The sequence below is a fragment of the Poeciliopsis prolifica genome, unplaced genomic scaffold, assembly GCF_027474105.1.
Source record: "Poeciliopsis prolifica strain line A6 unplaced genomic scaffold, Auburn_PproV2 SCAFFOLD023, whole genome shotgun sequence".
In the NCBI taxonomy this organism is placed as follows: Eukaryota; Metazoa; Chordata; class Actinopteri; order Cyprinodontiformes; family Poeciliidae; genus Poeciliopsis; species Poeciliopsis prolifica.
Window position 1 is genome coordinate 2,221,138 of NW_026562398.1, and position 14,748 is coordinate 2,235,885.

General features: G+C 39.1%; 1 protein-coding gene across 4 annotated transcripts in view; it reads right to left on the bottom strand.

Moving 5' to 3' along the window:
• Positions 1 to 698: 698 nt before the first annotated feature.
• The window catches only part of LOC129370315 (dedicator of cytokinesis protein 3-like), a 54,317-nt gene continuing 40,267 nt past the window's right edge, over positions 699 to 14,748 (bottom strand). The window contains exons 38-54 of one of the 4 annotated variants that reach the window (XM_055046220.1): positions 12,624 to 12,772; positions 11,066 to 11,152; positions 10,710 to 10,814; positions 9,497 to 9,638; positions 9,070 to 9,236; positions 7,843 to 7,929; positions 7,581 to 7,760; positions 7,396 to 7,479; positions 7,192 to 7,308; positions 6,348 to 6,469; positions 5,624 to 5,759; positions 5,394 to 5,475; positions 4,681 to 4,796; positions 4,506 to 4,596; positions 4,288 to 4,410; positions 4,013 to 4,095; positions 699 to 3,410 (exon numbers count right to left, since the gene is read on the bottom strand). In XM_055046220.1, the coding sequence (XP_054902195.1) occupies positions 2,796 to 3,410; positions 4,013 to 4,095; positions 4,288 to 4,410; positions 4,506 to 4,596; positions 4,681 to 4,796; positions 5,394 to 5,475; positions 5,624 to 5,759; positions 6,348 to 6,469; positions 7,192 to 7,308; positions 7,396 to 7,479; positions 7,581 to 7,760; positions 7,843 to 7,929; positions 9,070 to 9,236; positions 9,497 to 9,638; positions 10,710 to 10,814; positions 11,066 to 11,152; positions 12,624 to 12,772 (2,486 nt within the window). In that variant the 3' untranslated portion in view covers positions 699 to 2,795. Of the gene's footprint in view, positions 3,411 to 4,012; positions 4,096 to 4,287; positions 4,411 to 4,505; positions 4,597 to 4,680; positions 4,797 to 5,393; positions 5,476 to 5,623; positions 5,760 to 6,347; positions 6,491 to 7,191; positions 7,309 to 7,395; positions 7,480 to 7,580; positions 7,761 to 7,842; positions 7,930 to 9,069; positions 9,237 to 9,496; positions 9,639 to 10,709; positions 10,815 to 11,065; positions 11,153 to 12,623; positions 12,773 to 14,748 lie in introns of all 4 variants that reach the window. The other 3 variants (XM_055046219.1, XM_055046218.1, XM_055046217.1) reach the window with 3 other exon arrangements.

A 14,748-nucleotide genomic window follows, 5' to 3' on the forward strand; every position in this document is an offset into this window, starting at 1 on the left:
TGCAAGCTTATTGCTGAAAGCTTCCTGTTAATTAAAATTAAAATTTTCTAAATCAGGGGTGTCAAACTCAAATACACAGTGGGCCAAAACTTTAAATTGAACAAAGTCGCGGGCCAAGGTTGAACAAATGAATCATTTAATATGGACCCAAACAAGTTCTAAAATAACAATAAATATTGAACAAGCAAAGCTTATCTAACTTAAAAGTGCAGGTGTGCAAAATTGAGTTACTACTAATAATAAAACATATTATATTAAATAAAATATATTTAATATATGAAATAAAATGTTAAATATATTAAATAAAATTCAAATAAACATTTAATGCCTCCTTTCTGACGTAAATGTCTAATATTAATTTGAAATTGCCTCGCGGGCCAAATATAATTACATTCCGGGCCAAATTTGGCCCGCGGGCCAGAGTTTGACACCTATGTTCTAAATAAAATTTGTTTAATTTATCAGACTTGGATGAGACTGAAATAACCTTTTTACCTAAAATAACCCCACCTTTCAGCATTTCTGTGTGTTTACTGACAGTGAAATAACAATTTAAATGCAGCATAAAAAACGCATGTCAAATCCGGGCTTGGCTGGCAGGATGGCTATCAGCCAACCAATAACAAGCAGCGCCCTCTGCTGGCCGCACACTGCGCCCTCCGAGCACAGCACCAAAGAAAGAGCATCGGAAAGCAGGGAGAGCTGATAAAAGATTGTCTTTAATGTTTGGCATTGTTAATGAATTCCATACCACAGCAGTTATGGGAGTAGGAAAACCACTTTTACAACCAAACACTTTTTGATCATGCTAACACCATATGTACAGGAAAGCACATTGAAAAGTGTATAAAGTATTTATATGAGAAGTATGGTGGAGACAGGCCACAGTCTAATGAATTTGTCCTTTCCCAAACACCGATTATAGATATTTATCAATTACATTGATCTCTTGAGTACATGTATATACACAAAACAACAATAAATCTTTTTTTTTTTAGGGCTTTTGCGATAAATCTCAAAAAAATATTTCACAATACTGCTGTATGTACAATAACAGAATGTACATTGAAAAATCCTATTTGAGTATCACTTCAGTCGCCTGTTATCCTCAAATCTTTTAACTAGCAACCTCAAATCCATATAAACTACAGCAGCCTGTCTGATACCGTCTGTCAGTTCCTGTGATATGCACACACAACTGATGATTTCACATACAAAAATAGATCTTGTCTAGTCAGCTGACAACTTGATGTACACAAACACAAAGCATCCACCTGCAAAAATCAGCCAGAAAAGCAAGGAATTAGTAAAATATTAGCTATATCCTTCGAAACCAACAAAGGAACGAAAAACAGCGCAGTTTCTCCTACTTCACAAAAAATAAAGCAAAACATAAAATAAAGTAAAAATAGGAGCATTGCTCTCCACCTTGTGGATCTTCAGCCTTCTCCATCATCAGAGTCAACAGCAGAAGGTGAATGAGAAAGAGCTTCAGGCAGGTCAGAAGTATCAGCACAACAAAACAAACAGCAATCTGAAACCAAGCAGAATGAAACCATAGAAAAACATCACTAGGTCGATATCTGCTCTGTTTTTGTTTTCTCCTTCAGCGAGAGGACAGAGTGAAAAAAAATGGCTGCCGCTAAACGGTGAGAGGTCAGACTGCATTAGAGTGCACTTAAGGCAGGTAGGCGATTCCAACACCATCAGGAGAGACCCAACGGCGCCACAGCAGCTGTGCGGGTTCAAACCTCACCGCTGACCTGACGGCAAACGCAGAAGGAAAAACATGGAGAGGAAGGCGAGTGACTGGAGTCCAGCAGAGACGAGTGTTGGGGGAGTGAAGAGGAGTCTTCCGACAGGCGCGAGGCGAGTTTGCCTCTGTCCTCCGTTTTCCCAGCAGTCCCTTGGTCATCTGTAGATATCTTTGCCACGTACATAGGACTAACGAACTAACGAAGACTTAAGATAAGAACTGGACTTGAAGCACTTGAACAGAAAACTGGGATTTGCAGCTTGTGCAGTTACAAGAAGAACATCTCATCTGAATACATTCACGTAGTTGTCCATACACGTGGTACGGATGGGAGATTGGTAGCTCAAGTCCAAACAGAGAGCTGCAGGCTCAGTTTCAATGAGCTCAGATTTATGGGAGTCCAGCAGCAACACACATAGCGGCGCGCCATCTGATATGATTCACTATTAAGGAGCACTTAACAGTGTTGTCTGAAAAAAACATAATGGGTTTAAGCCTTCAAAAACACTACAATGTAGCAAATTTATCAAAATAATTATTCATATCTAGGAAGCATTTAAACAAGAGAAGTCAATTTACTGTGAGTAACAGTTTGTTTGCTGTGAAAACTGACATGGAAAGCAAAATTAAGGTCGCTCAGAGCTAATACTGCACCGTGTCGGTTGCAATGTTCCACAAAAACCGTTGAATCATATAATTGTCAAATGAAAAAAAACATGCTCACAGACGAATTGTACAGCTGTGTACAATCAATATCAATTTTTGAACAGAGTACTTTTGTGTTATTGTTCTGCAGATTCTTCTTTGAATCCCACTGAGGAGGCCATGTGGAGCGGCAAAGGTAGTTTGTGCCTCGGACTGCAGCTTGGTGGATTTCCACTCCTTCTCATCCCTTCATGTGCACTGGCGATAAAATACACGGTGATGGGGATCAACCCGTAACACACACATGCTTAACACGAGACGCTCTGGTACTGCTGTCATGGCTCAGTGCAGATGAAGAGATAAAGACAAGATCGCTCTGATTGGAGCCTCCCCCTCATTGGTTCTCCTCATGCTCCTCACTGATGCACTGCTCCCAAGGATGTTTTCCTGGGTCCTCCCTGTGGCCGTGGGGGGAGTGGAAGATCCTGCGGGGCAGTGGGATGGGCTGAGGAGTTAGCTCCTCCTCCGGGATGCAGCCCTCTCTCAGGTAGGGTTTGGGCGGCACGGCTGGAGGCTGTGGCCTGCGGTAGGGGATGTGATGAGGAACGTGAGTGGGACCGTGGTGGTGCTGGGAGGGGCCATGGGAGTGGCTCTCAAGCCCAGGGTGGGAGTGCGGGTGACTGTGCGGGTGTGGGTGGCCGTGTGGGTGTGAAGCGGGGTTGCGGTAATGAAAAGGTCGAACGGGGTCAATGGAGTCAATTTCTGTGCCACTGTAGTGGATGTGAAGGTAGGGAGAAGGCATGTACTCATCAGGGGGGGACCACAGATGGCTGGGAAGTGGCTCCAAGGCGTCGTTCCTGATGGGACCAGGATCGGGATACTGGCCGCCGAAGTTACTCTCGCTGAGAGACGAAACGCCGCTGCTGGCGCTGCCTGACAGCGTGGAGTTACTTCCACCTAAAGCTGACTGAGGGCTCGTGGGGGAGCCGGGGATGGGGTGCAGAGGAGACTAGGGAGACACAAAAAAGTAGCAGCTGTCAGGTTTGAGGTTCTGCATAGTAAAAATTATTAGCAATTTTTGACTTGTAGACTTTTCCAGACACAAATCGATAATTTTTTTCTTCTCTATCATACACTAGACATCCTTCTTTCAAACAGGTTGGTGGGTGAAAAGAGCCTGAAACACTATGGAGCAGGTGAAACGTAAAAAAAAAAAAAATAAGAAAAAGAATGAAAACAAATAAAACTTAAAACATATATCTTTAAAAAACAATTTAAAACATAACATAACGTCGAACAAAAAAAAAATATATAAAAATATTTAAAAATTCTAAAAGATGTTTCAGTCTTTAATTTTTAAACATTTCTTTTCTTTTCTGTGTATTTATATCACATGTTCCCCAAGTAAGAAACGTGATATAAAAGAGATTCCCACAGAGTTTGTTAAAGAGATTGGAGGATAATTCAAGTCTCTGAATCAAGAGTGTTAATGCAGGAACACATCTGAATTAAGCCTCCAGCCTCCAAGGACTGTCACTGTGAATCTACTGCAATGTTCAACCACCAACATTACTGGATGTATTTCAATTCTGAAGCAAAAGTCGCCGATACCTTTCGGAGAGATCGAACTGGCAAAGCTGGAGGAGGATCGGTGTTTTGGTGGTGAAATGCATCACAGTGCATCATGAAATGTCCTGGAAATAAAAAGAAATATATGAATTTAGGAAGAAATTCAGTTGATGTGAAGAAAAAAATATATTTTTAGGAGCATTTCTAAAGTCAATGAGCTCTGTATTTGTTGGCAGCAATCATAGCAGACAGAATATTCAGTCACAACTGAAAACGAGACGTTAAAAACTAAATTCTGAGATGCAATGAGACGGTACCTGATGGGAAGGATCTGGGAGGAACAGGGGGCATGATCACTCCTCCAGTAGAAGCCGGGACGTAGTTCATCTGCTCCCGGTTCTCTCCATCCAGACTCCAGTTGCTGGAAGCATTGGAAAACACTGGGGAAAGAACCACATCAAGGTCTCAAATGAGAGAAAAAACACACCACCAACAACTCAGCTATGGTGTAAAATTTCACTTTGTTTGACTTTACCTTTCTCTGGTAGATTCATGTGAGGATCAGCACAAGGCTTACAGGGGCTAACTTGCTGTAGTAAGGCACGCTGCATGTGGTTATTCTGCTGCTAAGGTGAGAAATTAAAAGAGAAAAATTTTGCATCAGAAAGTCAAGAGAATCTCACAAGCAGTGTTGTAACGCATTACGTTACCTGTCCATTCTCTGCCACGTTGTAATACATCGAGTTGTTGGCCCTCTCACGGTGAGACGGAAGAAGCATCATCACTTCTCGGTTATGTTTGGATTTATCGGGCAGAGACGGAGAGCCTACACAGAAAATTATTTTTTAAAAAGGGTTAACCAATGTCTCTCTAATAAAACAGAAAAAAAATACCCTGTTGTTCCACAGTGTTAATGAGTTATAAACATAAGGATTAAGTCTATTTTGAACTATTGTTATTTTGTATATTTAAAAGCAGTGGGCTTTTTTAATATGGGCAATATGCCTCACTGTCCAATAGGAACATGCAAAAAGTTAGACAGCTTTGATGTAAATACAGACTTTTCTATTGATTAATGAAGGTACAGATAATTTTCAACATGTGATTTTAATGAAATTTTAATTTTAATTGATATTCCTACAGCAATTATTAGAAGAGAGGTAAATGTCCCATTTCCTATTAGAAATAAAATTCTTGTTTGAATCAAATTTATTGATTTATTGATCTAACATCAAACAGGTCTGTTTTTTAACAACTCAGATTACTGTTTTAGCAAAATCTGCTCTATCGAGGTTGTGTGTGTGTGTGTGTGTGTCCAAGATCCCTCTCATGCCACAAACGTCACCAGTTTAAAGAATTATTGAATAATTAGAAGTTTGGTGAACAGATCTATGAGGAATAATTTTGTATTTATGCCTCTCACCTCTGGCACTTGATGGAGCAGAGTTTATAATCTGGGAGGAGTTGGAGCGGATTGAACTCAGACTAGAAGACGACGGGCTCGGCTGAAAAAAAGTTATGTTCTAAAAATTTGAAAAACTGTACAGTATAGTGAGAAAACAAGAGACAGTTTATGTTCATTTCTAAAGCACAGCTAGATGAGAAAATGTGGGGAACTCCACACATGATCTCAATGATATTAGGAAGTCTTACCTGCATGTGCATGGCCTCCTCTGGGTGCTCCCCCATCAGGCCATCAGTCATGATGACCAGGTTTCCTGCCTCACTCGATGTGTGAGAGGACAGGGAGGAGGACGAGTGACGGATCGAGCCTTGCAAATTCAGAGGGCTGCAGGGCCAACATGTTGTTTGAGGACATAAAAATGACATTTACCGTAAATTTTTGCTTCTTTTCAGAGGTCCTCAACATTTTAAGCTTCATTGAATTCATTGCTTTACAAAAGTCAGGAAAATTTAGGTATAAAAATTATTAATCCCAGACTCACGATTAGTTTAATGTTAATTTGGCCTCCTTTTGAAGGTTGAATTATTTGTAGTAGTAAAATCTTATATTGCATTGAATCTTTGCCTTAATAGGCAGGTATTTACAAACAATAACCAAGACTAAAATCTATTTGGCTATTATTCCCTGATAACCATATAGTGCTCCAACTTGGTATTTTTTTCTATATTACAAATTCTGCTAATACATGCCTTTGGCGTGTTTTAATAATTACTATTAGTTGAACCAATCCCTTCAACATGTAATCCAGTTGAAGTGGGAAATACTTGTAAATATTGGTTTCTCTTGGATCAATTCTTAGATTAATAGCTTAGAAAATGGGCAAATAGAAACTATTTAAAAAGCCGGACCACACCTATAGATGTCGATCCCAGATTAAAATTAGTGATGCGGATGGAAGTTTGAGTGACCGACCTGTGTCTGTGCATCAGCCGGACGCTCTCAGGGCTCATGTGGTTGTGCGCGGAGAGGATACCTCTGGGAGAATTGACCCCCAGGCAGCCTGCAGGGCCGAATCGATCCATGCCGGGCACACACTGCTGGGAGCCAATCACATACTACTCTGAATATTTACACTGCTCACACAAGCAATGAGCACAAACATGATGGATCGAGGGAAAAGCATGATATTTAAATGAAAAGATGTCTGTGTGCCACCAGAAACCCCTAACTGAACACAGAATGTTGACAGAGTGAAAGTCCTGTTTTACTTTTCCTCATGCTTCAACCACAAACTTCAATGCCTTGAATTTTTTGATGTATATAAAAAAGCGCATAGGCAGAAAACTGAAAGTGCACAAAAATAACCCTCACACTGAGACATGATAGCATCATGATATGTTAGTGTTTTACTTCAGCAGGAATGGGGAAGTTAGCAAGAGCTGATGGGAAATTTAATAAAACTAAATACATGACATCCTGGAAAAAACTGAATGTTTGAATGGCCCAGTCAAAGTTCAAACTTAAACCCAAGTAAAGCCTGACAACTACAAATGTTCATCTATTTTAGCTGAGCATACCCTATTTTTCAAGACAAACAATTTGATCTCTTTCTGTGCAAAGCTTATAGAAATATGCCTCAAAAGATTTGGAGCTTCACATGTAGAGAAAGATATTAGTAGTATTTACTCAAGAAGGCCGAAAACATACACATGCCACATTTTTCAGTTTTTCTTGGTAAACAAGTTTGAGACATATATATATATTTTTTTACAAAGTATGTTAAGAACACATTTAAAAAAGAAAAAGAAAAACTCACATGGTGTAAACCTGCCCTCATCATGTGGAACTGGTCCACAAGCTTTTTGTGCAGAGGACGCATTTCAGGATGCACTAGTTTCTCGTGAACCGCCAGCCCCACTCCAAGAATATGCACCTGACATCAGAAAAGGAAGAAAAAAACAAGATGTTTCTATTTCTAAAGCATTCTTAAATCTACTAAAGTATTTAAATTGAATCTGACCTGCTCCTGCATGAGATCCTTCAGATGTGTGATTCTATCTGTGTCTTCAGGGTGACTGCTGATGTAGTCTTTGTCGAAGAAGGCCTTTTGCAGAGAATCAAAAGATAAAGATTTCTCACAGCAACAACTCAACACTCATCACTTTATCACTTGCTTCCCCTTCGTCTCTGCCTCAGAAGCTCTACCTCCTGATATCTAGCGATGCCGCCGTTCACAGCAGCATCGATGACGCCGTTGAGACACATGCTGAGCGGGTTGATGTTGCCGTGATGCTGCCTGTGTTGGTACTGGCTGATCAAAGTCCGCAGCTCCTGGGTCTTATTCTCCACAACGTAAATGGCATTCTCCAGTGGGCTCACCTCCACCTGAAAACACAGATAAAGCTGATGTTAAAGCTGCTTACGTGTCTGAACGAAGCGATGTTTTACACGTTTGATATGAGCCCACCAGTTCTCTCCTCTCCACCTCTGCCCAGCGGGCGATCCCAGGGAGAGGACGAGCCAGAATCAGGGTTGTTCGTTCAATCCACAGACTCTGTTGAACATGCAGATAAAAAAAGCTATGGTTATTCTAGCGGCTTCATCTAATATTAGTTAAACCCGGTGGGCATCTGACTGTGTTTTGCAGATAAAAAAAAACAACCTGGCAGGCAGAAACACAGTTGTAGACTGGTGACCTACATGCTTAACACTTTGTGCGGTTTGATTTTAAATCTGGGTTACTTTGTCACACAAAACTACAACATTATGCATAAGCAAGTCTCTAAAGTGCCCCAGGCTGTTTTTGGTTTTTACATTTCATCTGAAGTAAGCACTATTTACAGTTTTGAAAGAGCTAATAGCGCTTCAATAATTCAGGGAAAGCAATTAGATTTTTCAGATCTCAGATTCTGCCTACAAATGTTATATGGTAGTTGTGATTGCGTTTGAGAGGATTCTAGCAAAACCTAGTTTATTTTAAACTAGTAAACTAGGTTTTGCTAGATAAAGTATTATTTCATTGAAGTTTTAATTGAACATTTACATATCCTGTACCCTTTACAGCCCTGTTGTGAATCATGACCCTAAGCCAATTGATAGTACAGCTATATATTTATATAATAGAGGAATGTGATTAAATGACTGGATTTTAAAGACAAAAATTGGACTGGTTAAGTTATATGTTGGATTATAACTGAATATTAATTGTGCCTGTTTCTCTTGTAACGTCAAATAATGTTTGCTGTGAATTGACACTGTTTAAGTAAACTGAATCCAATTAGATACTCCAGAAATTAAGTTTGTCCAGAGTAATAAAAACAATTTTTACATTTGAACTCCATTTTAACGAAGACATCTTTATTTTAAAAAAAAAAATATTGCATCAAAAACCTCCAACAGAGTTCATCTCCAAAATTGCATATCTTAAATGCTTGTTAATATAGTGGTTTAATTGAAAAACAGAGATAAGCTCTTGTTTATTCCAAGCGAAGAAAAAAAAAATGCTGGTGGCTTCCTCTGTGGCCACCAGGGGGCATTACACCAACCTAAATCATTTGTGACGTTTATTACTGCTGCTTTAATTACCTGCTGTTTCAACACTTGGATCCATTTCAATTGTTAAAAGGCTACACCTGGACTATTACTCTTTTGAGTAAAATCTGAGCTGAGCTGAGAGTGTCAATCCTGTTCATACCCTGAACTCATTCTCCCGGTCCTTAGGCCCCTTGTGGAAAGGCCTGTCATAGTGAAAGCGGCTGACATTGTTTATGCGGTAGAAACTCTTGATCCTCTCAGGCACACGCTCCAGCTGAGGCACATCAGAGATGTCTGAAACTGGAGTCACTGCGTAGATCTGCAAGTCTAGGGAAGCCATGCGTCAAGGAAGAGACGGACGAGTCAGATGTTGGTACATGTTCACAGAGGGGGAAGAGAAGGAGGGAGATGAAGGGGAAAATGCTTTTACTGCCTGACTTGGAAAGAACAATGACAGATTGAGGTTTAGTTTTTTGGGTTTTTTTTAAATACAACATTTTTCAGTGATCGTTAATTTTTTTCTAATTTTTACAAAACATCTTTATCTCTGAGTAGCGGCACCAGCAGTAGGAAACGTATAAGGATACACTGGGCATCGCTCTGCAGGATGGTGTCATCAGGCTGGTTTGTGTGCTGCATTGCAATGGCTTGTGGAAATTCTCCCAGCATCCTTTGCTGGAAATCCTCGAGCCGTTCGTAGTCGTAACCACGGCAGACAAACTCCTTATTCTGCAGAAAAAGGAGCAGGGAAGTGTTCAAACCTCACTGTACCTCTTACTCAGTTTATAATCTGTAGCACAAGCCTGCTGGATCTGAAATTAACTTCAACTCATCTTTTTTTACTGTTTTAGCACCAACAGCACAAGCTGCAGTGAAAGTAATACTCAAAATTTTTGTTTTTTACAATGAAAAGAAAAACAGCCAAAAGACTCCACTGTGTTTCACAGGGTGTGAAAGAATCTGGATATGATTTATTTTGGAAAGCTTAGTATTAACATTACATTAAAATAATATATTTTACACTAAGGTTGTAGTTTTAAAATGAAACACCTTTTCTCTAGAGCAGTTAATAAGCAGTTATTAATGACTGCATGCACCAAATTTAAAACAATTACTTTTTTTTCCAAGTAACTGAACTGGCTACAGCCAAACCCCAACCACAAACATCAACAACAATTTTATTTGCAAAGCACATAAACACCAGCCACAACTAAAAAAAAGCGCTGGACATGAGAAATGGATAAAGTAAAACATTGAAAGAAAATGACAAAGCTTAACATTCAACAAGATAAATTAATAATAATAAAAAAGAAAAATGTACCAAACACAATAAAACAAAGCTTTATTTTTATCAAAATAAAGTAAACTCTAGTCTCGTTTGAGGTGAAGGCAAATGACTAAAATATAATTAGAAGAGTTTTAAAACTGGACAGTGAAAGGACCGGTCAAATTTAGAAGCATTCTTTAATTTAGGGGTCTCGAGATCGAAGTTCTCGATCCGTCAAACCTCCACTGGGATTGACCAGAAGAAGCTGGTGAGCAGAACCAGGTGACCGAGTGAGAGCATAGCAGTGGGAAACTCTATTAAATAAGGCGGGGCAAGGTTGTCTAAGACCTTAAAAACAAATAATAAGCAGCAGCATTTTCTTCCAGCGGCAGACAAGTTTAACATTACATTTAAACAAGTTGCAGTTGTTCTTTTCTACACAAGAAATGTCTGTTATCCCTATAGTTACATATGGGAATAACAGACACCGTCTCCTGCCGTGATGCAGGTGTCTGACGACTGAAGTCTCTTACCCGGAGGAAGAAAGGAAACTTCCTCCCATAGCAGCCCATCTTAAAGAACTCTGGCTCGATCCTCTGCTGTTCGATGATGTTGTCATAATATGCTGCCTCCATTTTCTGTGACACAAAGACAAACAAGCAGCGGAGCCATGATGAATAATAATCTAATCACACACTTTACTGAATCCTCTGCGCTTCCAGAGGAGCGTTGGCGTGCTCAGGTAATTGGGACGTTGTGTTTGAACTTCACACCCCACAACAGAGCATCACAATGACAGAGGGAGCTGAAAATCTTTCCTTGCAGCATCACAGAGAGTGCTTGTTTGATGGCAGCAGCAGAAACGCATTGCGTGCGGCACTTTACTTACCCGTATCCAGCTGAGACTCTGATAATCATATAAAGTCTCATACTGGAAAGCCAGCTCCCGGCAGAGAGAGATCCCATATTCCCAGCACTGTAGACATATAAAAGAGATAATGGAAGAATGAGAAATTAATCTAACATTTTAGTTTGCATTAGCCACAAAAACCACCATTAAAATGATCAATTGTGTCATTATATTTATCTATTGCATGTGAGGATCGAGGATGATGGTTTTGATCGTACAGAAGCTTTTACTTGAGTAAAATTTCTGGATACTCCACCCATTGTTAGTAGCTTGACTGAATGAAGAACAAAGATGTTTTAACTGGCAATCTAAGAAACATCTTTAATCACAAAAATGCCAGAACCAATAATATCTTGGAGTTTTATCTCTTTACTCTCCACAATTTCATCAAATAGCAGTTTCTAATTTGTACCAAGGGAAAGCAGCAGGGTTCATTTCTAAATCTTTACATTCCTTCTGGCATCAATTTGCCAGGTGCTTTTTAACTACACATTGGTCTATTTTTATCCAGAAAAAAAGTTTAACACTCACTGCTTGAGGAGGCGCAATATTTTTTTTTTTCCTTCATATATAGCAATAACTGCAGGAGAAGACAATAAGTTAATGAAAGATGACAGTTTCATTTCTTTTCAGCTGCTACCTGGGTCCACTGGGCATTTTCCTCTGCAGAACATACAGGCCAGTCAACTAATTTAATTTTTCGGATGAACACTGGCCAGGGAGGAGAGGATTGGGAAAGAAAATTACATTTGAACTGATTGCTCTTCCTCAGTTTGAAGCACTGGATTTGTGCAAAACTTTTACGTGAGTTATTTATTTAGCTCCCTACAAAACATACAAATACATCAGAAATTAGCTCCATATCGACCTGTTAAAACCTTAAAATCAAACATTAGATAGTTGTTTGTATGATTAGATATTTGTAAGTTTCACACTAAGAAATTTAACTTACTTTAAAAGATCCTTTAACTTGTGTAAACTGCAATTCTGCAGCATATAATCCACTAAGAAATTTTATTTTAGTAACATGTAAACCCCTTGCAAATGATTAAGGAAGAATGATCTGCACGATCTTAATGAAAATTTAACAATCCTTCAACAACAGAGACAAAGAATCTTAAACAGAAATAGGACCAGCAACAAGGGTTCTCAAGTCCAATCCTTGAGACTTACCAGCCTGCATCCCTGCTCCAATACACCTGAGTCAGATGGCTGAATTCCCTCAACAGCAGTAATTCAGCTCTGCAGAGTTCTACTAACAAGTAGTTCATTTGATTCAGGTGCTGGAGAAGTTGCAGGATGATAGATCTCAAAGGTTGGACTGAGGCACCCCTGAGTTTCAACCTTCTCCTTTCTATTTAACCACACAAATCATGTTTGGTTTGAAAAAGATCAAATTTACTTTGCCGCAATTTTCCGCTTTTCTCACAAAAAGAGACAGTAAAATGACTCAGACTGAAAAGCAATTAAATCTCTAAGAATTATAAAATATGGAAGAAACAGCTACTGAAAACAAAACAAAACAAAAATCACTTGCCTTCCCCTTGTTGAAGTAGTGGAGGATTTTACGACTCAGGTTTTCTTTGCGTTGCCACTCGCTCTGACAGGGGTAGTGGAGAAAATCCCTCAGAGACCGGTCCTCCCACTGCAGCAGCTCCCAGTACAGCAGCAGAGTGAACGCTGCCTCTGTTAACGAATAACAAATGAAGAAACGCATAACTATATTTGATATAGCCAAGTAACATGAAGGGATGATCTTTTTTAGAGTCTAAGATTTAAAGAGAAGCAGAAATGTATAATCAGCATTTATATCAGCAACAGATGGCGTATGACATGAAACACAGTCAGTGCCAAAAATACATAAGATGGCCTGAGCATCTTGTGCAAGATGGTAACTAGAGGTGGAAAGAACATTAAGGATGTTTAAATCCTTCATTTTCAGCCTCAGAAAGTTGTTAAAATTATAATATTTTTTAAAACACAAAACAAAATCAGACTTTTTTTTTTTAAATAGACTTTTAAACTTGCATTACCACACAAAATCTCAATAACCACTTCTTCCAAGACTAGAGATTTTCTGTAGAGTTCCAGTCCTACCCCAAGTTTTAACTTCTTCACAGAAAATGTATTTCCTCATAAAATATTTTACCATTTATTTATATTTATGTACCTTTGTTACATCTCTTTATATGTCATGTAGCAGTGCACTAAATGCACATTATCTGTGTCTTAAAAGCTTCTTTTTGCTTCTATGAACACCTAACATGAAGAAACCAGTACATTAAAGTCAGAAAGATTCAATGATAATGTGCAAACTTTAGCCTGAAAAGCTTAGATATGAACCAAGAACCTTCATGCTTCAAACAAAGCAATAGTAAAAACAACACTGTACATCTGTGTTGTACATCTGTGTTGTACATCTGTGCTGCCAGATCTTGGTTAACATTCATCTATGCACACACTAAGGGCTTGAAAGATGAAACTAGACATAATTTGGTGTCTCTAAAAATAAACATTTGCCCCCATTACTTGTAGAAAATATCTGAATGAACCAATCAAGGCACACAATTGAAGCTTTCCCTTCAGCCGCCCGGGTGGGAGGAGGCCTGTTCAGCTGTTTCAACACAACAAAACTGCTTGTGCTTAAATTAGAACCGAAGATCTATTTTTAATCTAAGAGCGTGAGTGCCTATTCTGTAGATCAGCATCTCATAGAAAAAAGAAAAAAAAAGTGTCCACCAATGTTTCTATTCTGGTGAATTACAAGATTAAATGCCATCTGTTCGAAAGAGTAAACATTCAAAATGTTTTATGTTAGAATCAGCTTAAAATTGCTCATGTGGTGTCAAGTTGATTAAGAGCCCTCATGTTGTTTCAGTATGGAGTGAGAGTCTGTGATTTGCCTTTGTCATTGGTTCAATGCATAAAATACACAGTCATAAAAAATATAACTTACTATAAATAATCCATTGCTGTTGTGTTACAAGCCTTGAATGTATTTTGTCAGCCACCCTCCATGACACACACTGTTCACTTAAGGGAATATCTCCCATCCCCCACTATTGTGTTCCTTACTGTTCACCATGTGTTTGTGCCCTGGACCCCTCGATGTGTGTTTCAAGCAGTGACACAGAAAAAGAAAATCAGGCCCAGTCATGAGGAAAATTGCAAGAGTGTCATTTAGTGTGTTGACACATCAAGTAAGGCACCCTGGAACAGCTTTAGAGTCACAAGGTAAAAGCACACGCCATTAGAGTGAAGTTGAGAAGTGCAGATTGCAGCAAAATCAAGTCAGCAGAGCCACGACTAACAGAGGCAAAAGCAAGGAGGAAGAGCAACATCTCTGGGAGGAATGGAGCAATCAGAATTTTGTGGATGCTTCTGGTAAGAATTGACCTGCCAACATAAATTTCAGCTGATTAAAGACAACAGGATTCACAACTTCTTTCTTATTGGGTGAGCACTTATGGCTTTTTTTATCAGAACAAATAGGCTGTCATGCCATTTGTGTGAGAGAGGGCTTGCCGTACAAACAGGGGTTTATTTTTATTTTTTTTTAAATCAATTAAAACTATCGTACAGTCTAAAAAAATCAAAAATAACAAAACTTATAACAGTTAGTCAATTTTTGTGCTCTAAATGTTACAATAGATTAAAAAATA